Source organism: Rattus norvegicus, chromosome 1, assembly GCF_021556685.1.
Source record: "Rattus norvegicus strain SHRSP/BbbUtx chromosome 1, alternate assembly SHRSP_T2T, whole genome shotgun sequence".
Classification (NCBI taxonomy): Eukaryota; Metazoa; Chordata; class Mammalia; order Rodentia; family Muridae; genus Rattus; species Rattus norvegicus.
This window is the reverse complement of record NC_141534.1, coordinates 198,233,151-198,248,833: the sequence shown is the minus strand read 5'-3', so window position 1 is coordinate 198,248,833 and position 15,683 is coordinate 198,233,151. Positions and strand designations below refer to the sequence as shown.

At 49.2% G+C, this 15,683-nt stretch overlaps 1 protein-coding gene and 1 long non-coding RNA gene across 54 annotated transcripts in view; one reads left to right on the top strand and one right to left on the bottom strand.

The window, feature by feature from the left end:
* Window positions 1–15,683, bottom strand: part of Tacc2 (transforming, acidic coiled-coil containing protein 2) — a 215,980-nt gene that overhangs the window by 23,046 nt on the left and 177,251 nt on the right. For 25 of the 53 annotated variants that reach the window (XM_087560258.1, XM_087560400.1, XM_087560322.1 and 22 more), the window contains 5 exons: window positions 11,957–13,256; window positions 8,172–8,232; window positions 6,515–6,806; window positions 2,041–2,102; window positions 953–1,068 (listed from right to left, as the gene is read on the bottom strand). In XM_087560258.1, the coding sequence (XP_087416384.1) occupies window positions 953–1,068; window positions 2,041–2,102; window positions 6,515–6,806; window positions 8,172–8,232; window positions 11,957–13,256 (1,831 nt within the window). 53 annotated transcript variants of the gene reach the window in all.
* On the top strand, window positions 4,617–14,287 carry LOC148007827 (uncharacterized). The gene is made up of 3 exons (XR_015652615.1): window positions 4,617–4,787; window positions 5,966–7,714; window positions 13,949–14,287. It is a non-coding gene; the product is annotated as an uncharacterized LOC148007827 (long non-coding RNA).

Below are 15,683 nucleotides of genomic sequence, written 5' to 3'. Positions count from 1 at the left end.
AGGGAGGCACAGAATACAGAGGCCTCTGTCAAGAAGACTGAGCCCTGAAGTTTAGGGACTAGCCAGCTGCTTGCTGGTATCTGAGGGAAGGCTGTGTCTCACACCCACTTTCCTTTCTTTGAAGATGGACGTATGCACCTTTGAGAAGATGAAGTGAGACTGTCAGATGCAGAGCATTCAAGACAGTGCCCGCCACATGGGGCCACTCCTGGAGGTGACATCACTCTCACCACCAACACCTAACCACCCGGACAGACATTAGTCTGCAGGGTCCACAGTAAGTCTCAGAAACCACACCAAGAGCTCCCCGTGCAGCTCAGTGACAAGGCAGGCATCTGGTAGATGGGACCACTCGATAGTAGGGCAATGCTTCCTACTTCCCCAGTCAAAACTACACCACCCGGAACGTGGGCCCGGTGACACCCGAGTTCATTAATAAGTATCTGTCGTGCATTTTACACGTGCCAGGCACTCTGACATGGCTTTCCATACATCATCTCCTAGAAACCAGGTTCCCTGTGTCCCACTGCTCGGGGAGGGGCTGACAGTCTCCTTTAATCTCCCTAAATCCCTAGAGTCACTTTATTTCTCTCACTTTACACAGAGGGAAACTGAGGCACCAGGACACCCAAGTAACTCCCACCAGAGCTGAGACTTAAGCGCTCAGTGTTGTACCACACTGCCCCTACTGGACAGATGACAAAATAAAGCTGGGTGTAGTCTGTCTGTCATCTGTCTGTCTGCCTGTCTGTGTATGTGTCTGCTAGAGGATACTGCCAGTCAGTTGCCCCAACCTCATTCAAAGGACCCTGGAGTACAGAAGTGATGCGTGTGACTAAATTACGGGGGACCTGCAGACATGGGATGGAATGAGGTCAGAGTAACAGTGGGAAGGCACACAGGGACTTGGGGGCTGCCGGCCTGAGACACTCTCTCATTGTCGAGGTCATACCCTGAACATGGAGTTGGGGAATCCGACATCCGGACCGGAGGAGACTTGACGGGGCTCTCCTGAGGGGTGTCAAACATAAGGTACAAGGCCTGCTTCTTCGGAGTGTCATCGTCCTGCTGCAGGAATCAAAGTCACACACACATTAGCTGGGTACAGTGGCCTGAATATGCCACCCGAGTGAAGGAAGCACTCGTCAACAGGGAACAAGCGAGCCTTCAGTTTTCTCAAGTTCTTAGAGGAGGAGAAAGCAGGAGGTGACTAGGAGAGGGCCAGGGAAGTGGGAGGAAAGGGCTGTGGAGGCCTAGGGTGGGAATAACCAGCCAGGCTGGTGCTGCCATGTGCCCTGTTCAGTCCTCAGTGCGCATGGGCCACAGTGGCAAAGACCAGTGCTGAGGCTGCAGAGCCAGCCAGCCAAGCTCTTAGTGCTCACATCAGACTATGGGATGGCAGCGAGCTGACCCCAGTGATGAACACTGATACTCAGGCCTGTGGTGGTTTAAATGATATGTCCCCCCAGTCTTGGGCATCTGAATCCTTGGTCCTCAAATGATGGCATTTGGGAGGCTTAGGAGGTGTGGCCTGGCTGGAGAAGGTATATTACTGGAGGTGGGTTCTGAAAGTTTAAAGACTGCTTCTTGCTTGTGGTTTAAGATGTACCTCTGATCTACTGTCATGGACTCTGACCCTCTGGAACGTAAGCCCAAATTAACTCTTCTATAGGTTCCCTTGGTCACAGTGTTTTATCACAGTGACAGAGAAGTAACTAAGGCAGACCCCAAAGAAAGGTTTCTTTTCTTATTGGCTGGGCAGGAGGGCCACGAGCAGACACTGTAATTGGAGCCCTGGAGTCCATCCATGTTCAAGGCCTACAAGAGAGCTCGGGTGGATTTGGGCACTGACTACGAAGTGTGGCTAGCAGGGAGGATTAGGAGTTATCAGTAAGGTGGTCAGATTAGTGTTGCAAGGCCTGGAGCTTAGGAATGAGGACTAGCAGCTCTAGGCGCTGGGACAACTCGGAGGGACCCTGTGCAGCCTTGCTGGAGACCCCACAGAAGCCCCTGCCAGGCCAGTGTACAGGAGGAACTCACAGGTAAGGAGGAGCCAAGCTTTTCCATGTATTCAATTTCATAGGAGTTTCTGTAGTCCAGCTCTGAAAACAAACAGGCAAGGTGAGTACAGGGAAGACAGAAGGACCTGGCCTGGCAGAGCACTCAGGGGCCATCACTGATCGAGTCCTCAGATCCAGCCTCCAGAGAGGCATGGCTCAGCTATTTTCAGTCTGCAAGCTTCCTGTGTAGGAGAGTTGGCCCTTGGAAACGTGACCGAGACCCAAGGAAATGAAGACATGTGTCCACACACAGGTTAGCAATGGGCAGACCCAAGAGCTCAGTTTGGAAGGCACACGTGCTTTGGGGGGTCTCTTTTCCCGGCTCTCAAGGGCTGCACGTAGAATGACATCTTGGAACCTGCCCCTCTCTGTGGCTGTGGGGATGCTCACTGTCCTCAGGCTATGTGAGGAGTCCAGAACACTCCTTTAGCTTTGCTCTGTCGGCTGTCCCCCAGTGTAGCTTTGAGGCTTGTGTCTGACCTTTTGAGAGAATATCTTACCAAAGCTGGTTCTAGGGATCTCTCTTGAGGTCCTGTAATCTGTTACTTGGAAGAGTATGTGGGTTCAAGGCCTGCCTGGGCTACAATTAGGTTCAAAGACAGCCTGGGCAACTTAATAAGGAGACTTGCCTCAAAATGGGCAGGGGGATGTACCTCGGTGGGAATGCTTGCTGAAAATATACAGTGCCCTAGGTACCACCTTCCTAGTACATGGATGGAAGGATTGAAGGAAGGAAGGGAGGGAGGGGGGGTGAGGGAGGAGGGAGGGAGGGAAGGAGGGAGGAGATCTCGTATGCTTTACATTCTAAACCTCAGAGAGTAAGCCCGCAGATAAAGTCATGTGCAATTAGCCCCTCTCACACCAAGCCACACCAGGCCACACCAGGCTAGGTAGAGTTCCACCATAAGCACCAGATGGCACAAGTCTTTAGAACTCCAGGGAAGGCTGAGCCACTGAAGGATAGGGCTATTTCACACTGCAGAGGTCCACAGTTTTAAAGAGTCCTCTTATATCCAAGGACCACTTTGGAGACTTACTCCAACACTAGGGCATGGAGAGACAGAGAGGACCTAGCTAACCGCTGGAGCTTTGCCAAGGAATGAATGCCCCAGGGTCTTCTTCACTTCTAGGACCAGCAAAGTCAACTGACCAGACTTCTCTGAACCCACTGACTCAACGGCAAATGAAACACCAAGTGCCATGCTGTCCTGGATAAAATGGCAAGGTGGTGGCAGCGCAGGCCTTTAATCCCAGTGCTCGAGAGGCAGAGGAAGGCGGGAGTCTCTGAGTTTGAGACCAGCCTGGTCTATAGAGCTATTTCCAGGACAGCCAGGGCTACACAGAAAAACCAGGTCTCGAAAATCAGATCAAAACAAAACAATAACTACAGAAAGACAAGGTATAATAAAGAAGCCCTACAACGAATGTGAAGAATTACAGCCAGACTGGCTACTGCTCATTCCAACATTTGCCTCTAGACACAAGCGACTCATTTTTTAAGGGAGATGGATGGACAGAGAGCCTGGAGAACTATGAGGAGACAAGGTACCCACCCAGACGGACACCTTGCCCTCTGCTGGATGTAGGAGAAGGAGCTGAAGCAGGTGCATATAGGGAGGTGGAACCACCAGATGGCTATGCAGATCTGTGAGTCTAAAAACAATTGCTCAGGGCTGCAGAGATGGCTCAGCAGTTAAGAATATGCAACACTCTTCCAGAGGATGAGATCTGGTTCCCAGCACCCACACTGGACACAGGCTCACAAGGCCTGTTACTCCAGCTTTTGGGGAGCTAATTTCCTCTAGATTCCCAGGGCACAGACACGACGCACATAAGCTCAGGTAAGCATACATTCACACATAAATAAAAATAAAAACAGAGAGAACAAAATAAAAGCAACCGCTCTGAGGGTCTCCTGGTCCCAAGGTCTTAGAGACAGGCTAGCCTAACATTTCTAATCTCCTTAGAGAACAGTTTTGTTTCCATGCCAACATGCCTACAAACAGCGCAGAAGAGAAGGGCAGTCATTAAACAGGTGAGTACACAGAACGGTCGATCAGAGTGTGTACTCACCGGGAGATTATGGAAGCAACCCAGGAAGGTGACATTCAACCCAGACAAGACAGTGCAACTCCATGGATAATTGCTAAACTAGTGTCCTCTGGGGTTTTGAAATAGCAAAGACTACTTAAAGCTCTTCAGTGATGCCTGTGCACCAGGTAGGAAGGAACCAGTTCGCACCCTCACCCTACAAATGAAGGCAGGAAGCCTGATCTATCTCCACCTCAACAGCAGAAAAGAACTACAAAACCACACAGACCCGGCATGCGCGGAGCTCACCCGGTCCTCTCAGCGCTAAGCCTCTGGTTCCTCAATCCTAAAAGTGGGGACTACAGGATCTACCACAGAGCTCAGAGAAAATGAAGCCCTGTGTATAAAATAACAGCCCCTGATTTACTTCTCTCTCCTATAGAATTACCATTGTTGTGAATGTGTGCTCAAACAGTAATTACGAGGTCTAACCCAGCATTTCCTTTTCCTGTGGTTGGTGACTTCTGTATTATGAAGTCTCAGACCACAGCTGCAGCCCTGAACTGAATCATTCTGAGACTCACATCAGTGTCCCAGATGTCTGAAGCGCAGAACAAAAGGGAAGACCTCACGCGAGGGTTCTACATCCAGGGTGTGTCACAGAGATGAACAGAGCAAGGCCAAGGCCTCCCAAAGGTATAGTATCCTCATGTGGATGGATTCTGTCACTCAACAGTTAAAATGGATGGTCACTTGCCAAATCTTTACTGATATTGTCTCGGTGGCAAGTTTAAGAGAGTTCTGTTTCAAAGTTAGATATATTACTACTTGCTAAGTTCATTCAATCATTCATTCTCTCTCTCTCTCTCTCTCTCTCTCTCTCTCTCCCTCTCTCTCTCTCTCTCTCTCTCTCCACCTCCCCCACCCCCACACACACTCTCTCTGTATGCATGTGCATATGAGATTTCATGTGTGTGAATATGGCTGTGTGCACAGCACAGTGTATGCATGAATGTCAAAGGACAAAGGACAAGCTTAGTTGTCACCCTATGCCTTCCACTTGTTTGAGGCGGGTTTTCTTGTTCTCTTTGGTTTCTTTAGATGAACATGGCAGACCATCTGATCACTGAACTTCCTGAGACTCTCCTGTCTCTGCCCCCTGTTCTCTGCTGGAGTATTGCGTCAGGGTTTTACAGAGGTTCTTGGAATTGGTCCCCAGGCCCTCGTACTTGCATAGCAAACGCTTTGAACCACTGAGGCATCTCTCTATTTACTGAAACAATTGTCAAAAAGTTTAGTGAACTGTTTTAGTTCATGACCAACACAATGCCAAATCAAATGCGTTTTAATTCCAATACCAAGCCCAAGCTGGCTTCTAAATGCTTTTTTTCTGGTATTTAGAAGGTTTCTTATCTAGCTCAAGAGAGGTGAGCCATCAGGGAATTGGAGATGCTATCCAAGTGGGCAGTAAAAATACTTGTGTCCAAATGATCCTGGTAAGTCTGGAACATTAGGCTTCTCTCTCCTCAGGCCCCTATGCTTCATGCAGTGGCAGGCACTGCAGAGATCACGCTGACTGAGCTGACGCTCCGCTGTTTATCTGCCCTGGCCTCGCATTGTTTTGATCTCAAACCCATCTTCAGCTCCTATGATGTTCACAGTAGTGTGGAGACATGGAAAGGAGTCAGCTGTTGCCTTCAGGAAGCAAACAGCCCAGTAGTGAACAAGAAATGCACACACTTCTTCATCATGGTCTCAAGGGCCCCCAGATCAAGCATTAAGGGCAAGCAGGGGAAGGAGTGGATATCCAGAAAGGGCTCGAGACAGGCAAAGGTGGGGAAGGAGGGTGAACTTCTCTTGTTTCTACCTTCCAGACTGCTGGGACCTAGTGTTTATGCAGGGGTTCACAGATGTACTCTGCCAAGTGAGAACACACCATCCCTGAGTCTTATTCAAATCCAACGACCAGAGAGAAAGCAGAAACTGAACACGCAGCATAAAGGTAGACACCGAGATAAGGCAAGTGGTTGGGACCTTCCCAAAGAAATCAAGTTCTCCTTGGCAAGCAGGGATGGGGGTGGGAGTGTTAAGCCTCTGGCTCCAGGCTTGATTAAAATGCATGGCCATATTAGTTGCCCATCCTGTGGGGTACATGAATAATGTTGGCACCAAAAGACCCAGAGGTGGGTTGACCTACAGTGAACGTTCAGTGTGAAAAAGTTCCTTTGGAGCCGTGCCTTTCAGAGCTACAGAAGGTGTCTAAGCCATACAGCCAAGAACAGGCAAGTGAGGGTTTAGGGTCTGGGTTAGAAGGTTTTAGTCTGGTTCTCAGCAGGCATTATAGGGTCCAGGGACAGCTGCTCTCAAGCCATAGCTTTGCATACAGTGGGAGGCGTGCAGATTGTCACATGGGGAACGGTTACCTGGCTGGCAAGAATCTTTTCTGGGTCTTTGCCCCCTAGGGTCAGTATTCTCCAAGGCAAGGTGTGGGTCTGGCTGGCCACTGAGTTGCTTACCCTCCGAGGGTGAATTGAATTTGGTCTCATTTACAAAGTTAGATAGGTCTGAGGGCTGCGGGAAATCCTGTTTGTCAGCATCCAAGTCCACTGTCATACATGTCCACTTCTGGCTAGTGACGGCCAACTTTTCCTCATCTGTGGCGTGGACCACGGTAGAGACTGGAGGTGCTTCCGGTGTGGCAGCTGGAGTGGGGTCCTGTGAGGAGACGGGACAGCCTTTTCTTTTACCCATTCTCCTGATCAGAAACTATGCCCAACCCCCCAAGCCAGAGAAACCCTCCGTCTGTTCCCTAGGACTCTCTCTGATCCAAGGGCCTCTCAAAGAAACACCTTTCCTCCATGGATCTCCTTCATTGATGGCTGATTTCAGGGAGTGACCATGAGTAGGTCAAATTAGGATTCTTTCTGCAAGGTCTAGAGATGTGACTTTATGGTACAGTGTTTACCTTGCAGGGGCACAGCCCTGGGTTCAAATCCCCAGCACTGACGATAACAACAAAAAGCCTTGTACAGTGGTTCACACCTGTGATCCCAATACTAAGAGACTGAGGCTAGCCTGGGCTACGTATTAAGTACCAGGCCAGTTGGAACTACAGTGAGACCCTGCCTCTAAAGGAAACAATATGTCTCTATCTTGGTTGTCAGACAGCCCAGTTAGTTTTACGGTAGTAATCAGCAACACTGTCTAACAGCCCTCACAGCCATCCTTTTGAAGAGAGAAGGGGGTTTTACTGCCACTGTACAAGGCAGGGAGAACTCAGAGAAAAGCTACAATTGGACCTGAAGCCTCCCATGCCTGGAGCTAAGGTCCTGGTTCCACCTCGTCAGCAACTGACACTGGCTTGGATCTGAAGATCAGATTGTCTCATCACCCAGAATAGTAGTAACCCGGCATGAGCTTGTTAGGAACACAGCTAAGAGGGAAAGCTTTATTTCATACGTGTGTGTGTGTGTGTGTGTGTGTGTGTGTGTGTGTGTGTGTGTGTGTGTGTGTATGCCGTACCCATAGAGGTCAAATGAGGGTGTTAGAACCTTTGTACAGACAGTTGTGAACCACCATGTGGGTGCCGGGAACCGAACTTGGATCCTCAGTAAGAGCAGCAAGTGCTTTTAAACACTGAGCCATCTCTCCAGCCCCCAACCTGCCACTTCTTAAGGGTAAGCTTCCCTCATTTTTCTGCTGTAATTCTGATAACAAAAATCTGTTAGTCCCAATACATATTCAGTTTTCACCCATTTTTCCTCACTGTGTATCCACTGATCTCAAAAGAATCTCTTGGTCTGATACAAGTTCTCAGCAGGTTCAACAGCTAGAACGGACTACAATTCCTGCCGTAAAATACAGCCAGCTCTTACTTCACGGGTAATTCCCCTCAGCACACACTCTAATCCCTGCCAGAGTGAGTTCTGCCTGTTTTGGGGTGTGTGTGTGTGTGTGTGTGTGTGTGTGTGTGTGTGTGTGTGTGTGTGTGTGTGTGTGTGTGTATGTGCCTGGTGTATGTGTACACACAAAGCAGCATTAACTCTGTGCTCAGCAGTGTAATGCTGAAGGGATCAGTACCTGAGAAGGCGGATCAGACAGAGGAGACCGCTTTGGAGACTTCTTCACCCTAAATGTGTCACTGTAAATAAGACAGGAAATATTAAAAACAGGGTCACGGGTCATTCGTTCCCAAGCACCTGGTTAACTTCCCAGCCCTCCCGCCTACCAAACCCCAGGTAAAGGGATCCATGGCAACAGCTCATTGAGACTTTTAAACTGACAGTACTTTTGCCCCCAAGGGAAAGACCCACCAAGCTGGAAACCTTTAAAGACAAGCCATTTTGGAGAGCTGACCCAGAAAAAAAAAATAGAGCTAAATTTAACTAACCGTTCTTACTTTTATAAAAGCAAAGTGGTGGTGAGGAGACTAATTTCTGAGCCAATTAAGGTTGGGGGAGGGCTGCAGGCTTACGACAGTAATTAGCAGGATCCAATTTGCACATGTGCAAGGAGACACGGCTCTTAATGAAAAGCCAGAGGAGCCCACACGGAAACAGAAAAGTTCTGGATCCTGTGGGGATCCCGTGAGTCCTTTGTACTCCCAGGAACATAGAACACAATGGGTCCTTCTGCTCTGGAAGACACTGGGTAGGAGTCTGATAGGAGGCAGAGGTGAGGAAGACAATATTTCACTTCTTTCCCCTGGCTATGGTTAACGGACCAGATTCTGCACTCTTTTTTTCCTTTCCTTTCCTTTTTTTCTTTTCCTTTTTTCTTTTTTCTTTCATACAAGGTAATGGAGGTAGAGTGTCAGACTGGCCCCGAAGAAAGGGATAGGTTTAGCATAAGCAGTACTGTTTGGTTTAGCATAAACAGCACTATTCCGGTTAGCATAAACAGTACTCTTTGGTCCATTAGTCACTATGTTCTTGGGGTCATTTCTATAATCAAAAATGAAGGCCTCCAACCTGCAAACTGACCCTTCCCTTCTAGTTTCCAGCCCTTCCCAGTATGGTTTTAGGATCAGCTAGAGCATAGATGTGGAGGATGTGGGTCCCTGCCTTTAAATCCACCACACAACTCTGTTTTCCATATTAACTAAGTAGGTACGGAAATCTGGCACCCAAGTTCCCTCCTTATGTACTCTCAAAAATAAAACACTCCAACAATGGCATTTGATCACTTAAAAAAAATACCTTAAGTAGGCATTTAGTGCATTGATGACGTTTACCATAAAACAGCCTAGTCCCAACAGAAGGTAAATATTTATTCATGCATATAAATATATAACTGTTTTGTGGTTGCTAAGCGACTAAATGCTCAATAAGCTGCTTGGGTAGGACAGCACTGGGAGATTCCGTGCTCTCCGGGGTAGGGGAGCTGCCAGAAGCCTGGGTCCAGGTCAGCTTCCCCTGTAAGGGCGGCGGGGAGAGAGCACACAGATCCAGAGCCCTGGCTAGGATACAGAGCACCAGAGGCAAACAGGTAGCCAGTTGCGTTAATGCCTGGCAAAGCTACCCACAGATCTGAAAGGTTAACATCCAGCCTGGACGTAAGTGACCAGGAACATGGCCGCTCTAGCAAAGATTTCAGCTGTGGGCTCCACACCGAACTGACCCCACGTTCTTCCCTTGGATTTCTCAAAGTATGAATTTGCAAGAGTCCCAGTGGTAGGTACTTCACAACATTAAGAACCAGCCTTGCTGGTGTCTGGCCAGGCTTCTCGCAGTGCTTACTATGAAAGCATCCCGCTATCACTACAAGCCGTCCCCGCCAGCCCGGCTTACAACAAAAAGGAAGGGAATGAGGAGTTAAAAGGCAATGTATGGATTTCTGATAAGAGTTAGAATACATAAAAATAGACCAAGCAGGGGGAAGGGTTCTGTTACCAACAAGCAGGCAACGTGTGTAATCACACTGATGTTTTCTCAGCCAAGCAACCTCATGCTAATCAAAGTACCAAGAAGGAACAGAAAGGTAGCCTTGAGTCCAGGGGAGCCCTGCCCCCACCACTCCCAACCTCTACACAGAAATACAGCAGCCACCACAGAGAAGGGGGGAAGGGCTACGAGCAGGAGCAAGGCAGAAGCCCCACCCTGGGTGCAAGAAGCAGATCACATTAAATTTACTTACAACAGAGAACACACAGACATCACATCTTCAACCATCCTAAGACAAGAAGACAAAGAAGAGAGACAGACAGAAGGAACTGACAAAAAGATAATTCTGCAGACACTGGGCACTAGTGGGTTAGGATGTAGCCATCCATAGCGGATTCTGCTCCAACGGGGCAGCCTTCTGGAAGGGGCTGCCTGGATACAGCTTCCTCTCCTCTGGCCGCCCAGAGGGTTGGTACCTAAGAGCCCTGCCTCCCCATGTAGAGTCTTCCAAATCGGCAGACCCACATGTACAAAGGGTGAGACCAGGATGCAGGGTCAGCTTGCCCAACCTTCCTGAGCTCTGACGAACTAAGGAGAAAGCGTCCGGGGATGTATTAACATTGTCTTAGGTCAGAAGAAGGGAGTGGCTGCCAGGTGATTCTCTCCAAGTTATGGTGTCGAAGCGTAGACATCTGTGGGTATTGTTCCACTTTTAAAAGAAAGTTCTATGTTGATTTGGTGAGTGGGGAGGTAGGAAGGGTCTGGGAGGAATTCAGGGAGGGGAAACTATAATGAAAATATACTTTATGAAAAATGTCTATTTTCAGTAAAATAAAAATTATATATATAATATGTAATATAATAATATATAATCAAATATATAATATAATTCAATATAATAATATATATATATAGTCAGGCCAAGTAGACCCAGAGGGGCACTAGGGCATGGTCCTCTGCCCTGGGATGAGGGGCTTAGTCTCTTCCACCTGATTAAATTATGGTTGATGCTTCTTCCCAAGAGAGTCTGTAGCAAGCCTGCACATGTTTTTCAGGATGAGTGCCAGGGCACCAACACATCTAGGGGCAATGTCTTTGGCAAGCGTTTGTGGACAAAAGCCATTCTTCCTAGGGACTGTAGGTCTGCTTCCCCCACCCAGGCTGCACGAATGTCTTCTGGTCTTAGAGCGACTTTCAAGTCTTGTTTGAAAAAGATGACCACCAGAGAGAAGGCAGGCAGCAAAGAGCCTGTTTCTTTGTTCCATTTTGTCCTGTTCCTTTCCTTTCCCCTTTTCCCTTTCCTTTCAGTCAGGGTTTTTCTGTGTAACAGTCCTGGTTGTCCTTGAACTTACTATATAGACCAGGCTGACTTCAAATTCACAGAGATCCACCTGCCTCTGTGCTGGGATTAAAGACGTGTGCCACCATGCCTGCTTAAAGAGCCTATTTCTTGCAGGCTCATCGGAGGGCAAGAAGCATCTTTCCATCGGGGATTCCTGCAGCCCAGGACCATATGATGTCCCTGAGTTAGGAGGAACAAACAACTGCTGTTCATTTTAACATTATTTTGCAGGGCGTGTATCCCAGTTTATCCAGAGGCATCGCATATGCTAACCAGGGAAGAGTTGAAGCCTCCAGCAGGAAGGTGGCCAGGTGTCTCCTGTCTGCTCCTTTTCTCTGGAGCTTCACATACTCCCCAGGAGTTGAAAGGTCATCAGTGGGTAAACATAAAACTTCAAGCCACTGACTTATTGAGGTAAAAAATCATGGACTTTGTGGGTTCCCAGATGGGAAGATAAAACCACTGAGGCTTCGGGGAGAAAGGAAATGTATGTCCTGCCTGCTTGGAGAAGTAGCCACAAAGATGGTGTCACAACAACAGAGAGCAGAACAAGGGCAGCTGGGGACTCTCAGGCACAGGACTAAAAGTCACAGGAGCGCACACCCACTCACAGCCCTCACCACCTCCCTCCTTCAACTTACGTCTTCAATGGAGTCTTCTTCTTCTTGGCGGGTTTATTCAACCCATCCCCGTCCGCTTCGATGGTGCTGGCTGGGATCTCGAAAGAGGCTGGGGATTTAGAAGGTGAACTGGGGGTCTTAGAGGATGCCTTAAAGGGGTCAAGGGACTCTTCACAGGCGTCGGGGTCAAAGTTGTACGATTGTTGGGACAGTGTGGGAGACTCTTGCATTTTCGAGGTGGAGGAAAAAGGGTTAAAATTGGGGTCATCCCACTTGTCTATATCAAAGGTGTAGGTACCTTTAGCAATAGGGATGTCACTGGGTTCAGCAGGGGACCTTGGAGGTGAGGCAGGAGTGTTGTCCAGTTTCTCTGGGGTCTTTTTCAGCTTTGGCCTCCTTAGGGGCATTTTGGCAACTGGCTTCTTGCCTATCTTTTTGGTGGGAGGGGCGTTCTCCTGCTGACTCTCCCAACTTCCCTTGTCCTCAGAGTAGTCAAACTCCAGCCTCACTGACAGCCCTTTGGCAGGCAAGTCCTCTTGCCCCCCACCGTCCGGCAGCGTCACCTCCACTGCCTCAGAGGCTGTGGTAAGAGGCACTGATTTCCTCCCCACAGGGGGTGAGTTCTGCACTCTGCCACCTCCAGAAACCAGAGGGCTAACGTCTTCCACACTCTCCAAAGTCAGAGGACAGGTAGCTGTGGGCACAGCAGCAGACTCCAGAGATGTCTCTTCTGACAAGGTGCAACCAGTGCCCTCAGGTGTGGCCGATTCTGTCTTTGTCTCTGGTGCTAAGTGTTCCTCACTGGGCACCGGACTCTCTTCACCTGGCTCCTGTTGGGTCTCCTTCACTGGGGGGGTTTCTGTGGGTTTCTTGGTAGCTTGTTTCTTTTTTAAGGAAGGTGGCCGTGTTTTTTTAGTTCGCTTAAGGGTGCTAGAAGCACTGTTGGATCCTGTGCCACACGCATCTGTGGCAAGGGTCCCAGCTTCCGGGCTGCCGGGGCACGAAGCACCGTCGAAGTCGCTGGCTTGCAGGCTGAGCGAGCGGGACAGCGTGGTCTTGGAGGGTGGCACGGACTCGGTGGATTTCCTCCGCGTGCTCACCTTACACTCCTGACCCTTATAGTCGGCAGAGCATGGCTCCAAACTCTGAAAGTTATCCACCAGCTCGATGCTGTCAAAGTCTAAGTTGTATGTCCCGCTGCTGGCTATCGGCTTGTCTTCATCGAACACCGCCGAGGAGGAGTGCGAAGGACGGAAAGGGCTTCCTTCCACGGACTCGCTGCGAGGGCCATCGGGAACCACGACCGGCTCAGAAATGCATCCTGAGGAAATGGAGAGAAAGTGGTCACTTAATGACACGGGACACTTGGGAACACTTCTCGGCCTGTGCCAGATCCCCACTCCGCAGAGCAGAGGTTGATAAACTCCAAAGACAGACACCCCATGTGGGCAACGGGTTCCGGTTTCCATGCATCGGTGGGTGCAGACTCTGGACAAATTTCCCTCAGTTCCCTCCTCTGTACGATAGGAGCTAGGAAGCTGATGAAGGAAAAGCCCTGAGGACTCATCCCAAATCACTTTACCAAGCATCCATGACTACTTACCCGGAAGAGGCTCTCAAGATCAGGCCCCATGACAGTCCCTCATGAGGAAGGGATTGGGGAGGGTCATCAGACCCCCGCCTGAGAGTCCCATCACTCCTCCCTACACCTACCCAAGCTGCACATGGTCTTGCAGTAGAGTGTGGGATGCCAGCTGAGGGGAGGACTCCATGTCTGTAAGCTAGGAGAAGTCACTGTCCATGGTGCGGTGACTTCCTGTGGTCCGGCTGTGTGGGGGTCACCACACTCTGTAAGAAAGGTGAAGCTGGACTCTGGAGGAACAGTACTGTAAGTCTGTCATTAGTCCCCTTCTGGTGTGTTTATATCACCCTGGACAGAAAGGGCCACGTGTTCAGAGGGCCTAGGGTAGGAGTATCCTTGAGGTATTATAAAAAGAACGATGGGCTGGAGAGATGGCTCAGTGGTTAAGAGCACTGACTGCTCTTCCTGAGGTCCTGAGTTCAAATCCCAGCAACCACATGGTGGCTCACAACCATCTGTAATAAGATCTAATGCCCTCTTCTGGTGTGTCTGAAGACAGCTACAGTGTACTCATATACAATAAAATAAAATCTTTAAAAAAAAAAAAAAAAAAAAAAAAAGAAAGAGGAAGAAGGATCACAAAGTGCAAGGCTAGCCTGGGCTACATAGTGAACTGGAAGCCAGGCTGGGCTGTATGATACCTGAGGGGGGAAAATAAATGCAAACAATTATTTAAAAAAAATAATAAAATAAAAAGAATGATGAGGCTGATGCTGATGAAGTCAAGCAAAACTAGTAAGCCTTTGGTATAGAAATTCAATATGGTCACAGCCAACCCTGTTTGTGACTGTTCAGACATTTGGGAGAACGAATGAGGCTTTAGGTGAGGAGCCCAAACAACTGAGCAGGACTGAGTTTGCCCTCCATCGCCTGCCTCTGCAGACTCGACCCGGACCCTCCTCTCCCATCACCACGTCGACCTCACTTTGGCTTTGGCTCGTGTCCATTCTCAGCCCTCTCCTCCCAGATTTTTAGCTCCTCCAACCCTGCCAGCCTATTAATAAGCCAACCCTCCCTTCCAATATGCCCACGAACTCCAACTATCAGTCAAAGGATGCCCAATGATCTCGGCTCCCCCACTTCTCCCAGGAAATAAACCAACCCTTGCGTGGATTTCTGTGTTCCTAGCTGTTCTGCCAGAGGAAGGAAAACCCTGTGCCATGTTCTCAGAAGGCAGGACAGGACACAGAAAAGGCTGTGACCTTGGACTGTGCTCACAGGTGGGTGGTTATGATGCATTAACCCTTTCTCTCCAGGTAAACTTCCAGCTGAAGTCCAGAAAGCCACTACACTTGAGTTCCAGATAAATGAAAATTTTCTAAGATTATGTGTTACATGAGATTCATGCTGACCTGGTGTCCTGCATTTTTACTTTCTAAATGGCTGTCCTATCTTGCCTCCCAACAACCTAGGTATGGAAAAGTCTCATTCAAAACTCTGTTTCTGGAGAATATGTCCCTCCTCCCAACATCCAAGCTGTCCATCCATGCTCTCTGCTGTTGTGGGGGCAGGGCCAGTTCTCATGTTGCTTCCTGACTCTGCTCACAGGCAAACCCTGCCGCTGCTGGAGTCCTAGCAGATAAAGTGGGAGATGACAACACAAGCCTCTTGGGTTCAGAAAGGGCTTACTTACCTCTCTTTCCAACCTGGCAACTTTTCCCCTCAGCTTAATAAACATCCCTTGGATTGCAAGCACCAGGGGAACGCCATTAGGCAGACAGACCCTAAGCGTTTGCAGCCTCTGGTCCCAGCTCTTTGCCCCACACTATCTCCTCCCATCGTAAACACACTCGCTTCCTTCTCGTCTTGGGAGAACAGGTGTCTACCTTTCTTCCTTCTGAGGTCACTTCCCTTTGCTGAGGCCCCCGGGGCCTTCAAGCACAGTTTCTTCTGGTCAGCAGCGAGCTGGTCTTCCTACCCTGTAACTGCTCCTGGATACTTATCTCAGAAGACAGAAGACTACAGAGGCTAAGGGGGGTCCAAGTGCTGTCACATGGCCTTGGCAGCAGGGAGAGGGGCCTCAGCCATCCCTGCACTTCTGTAGACAGCCTTCACTTCCAATCTGTTCCATTGCCTTAGCAGCCTTCAAATGTCAGCAGTTTCCTC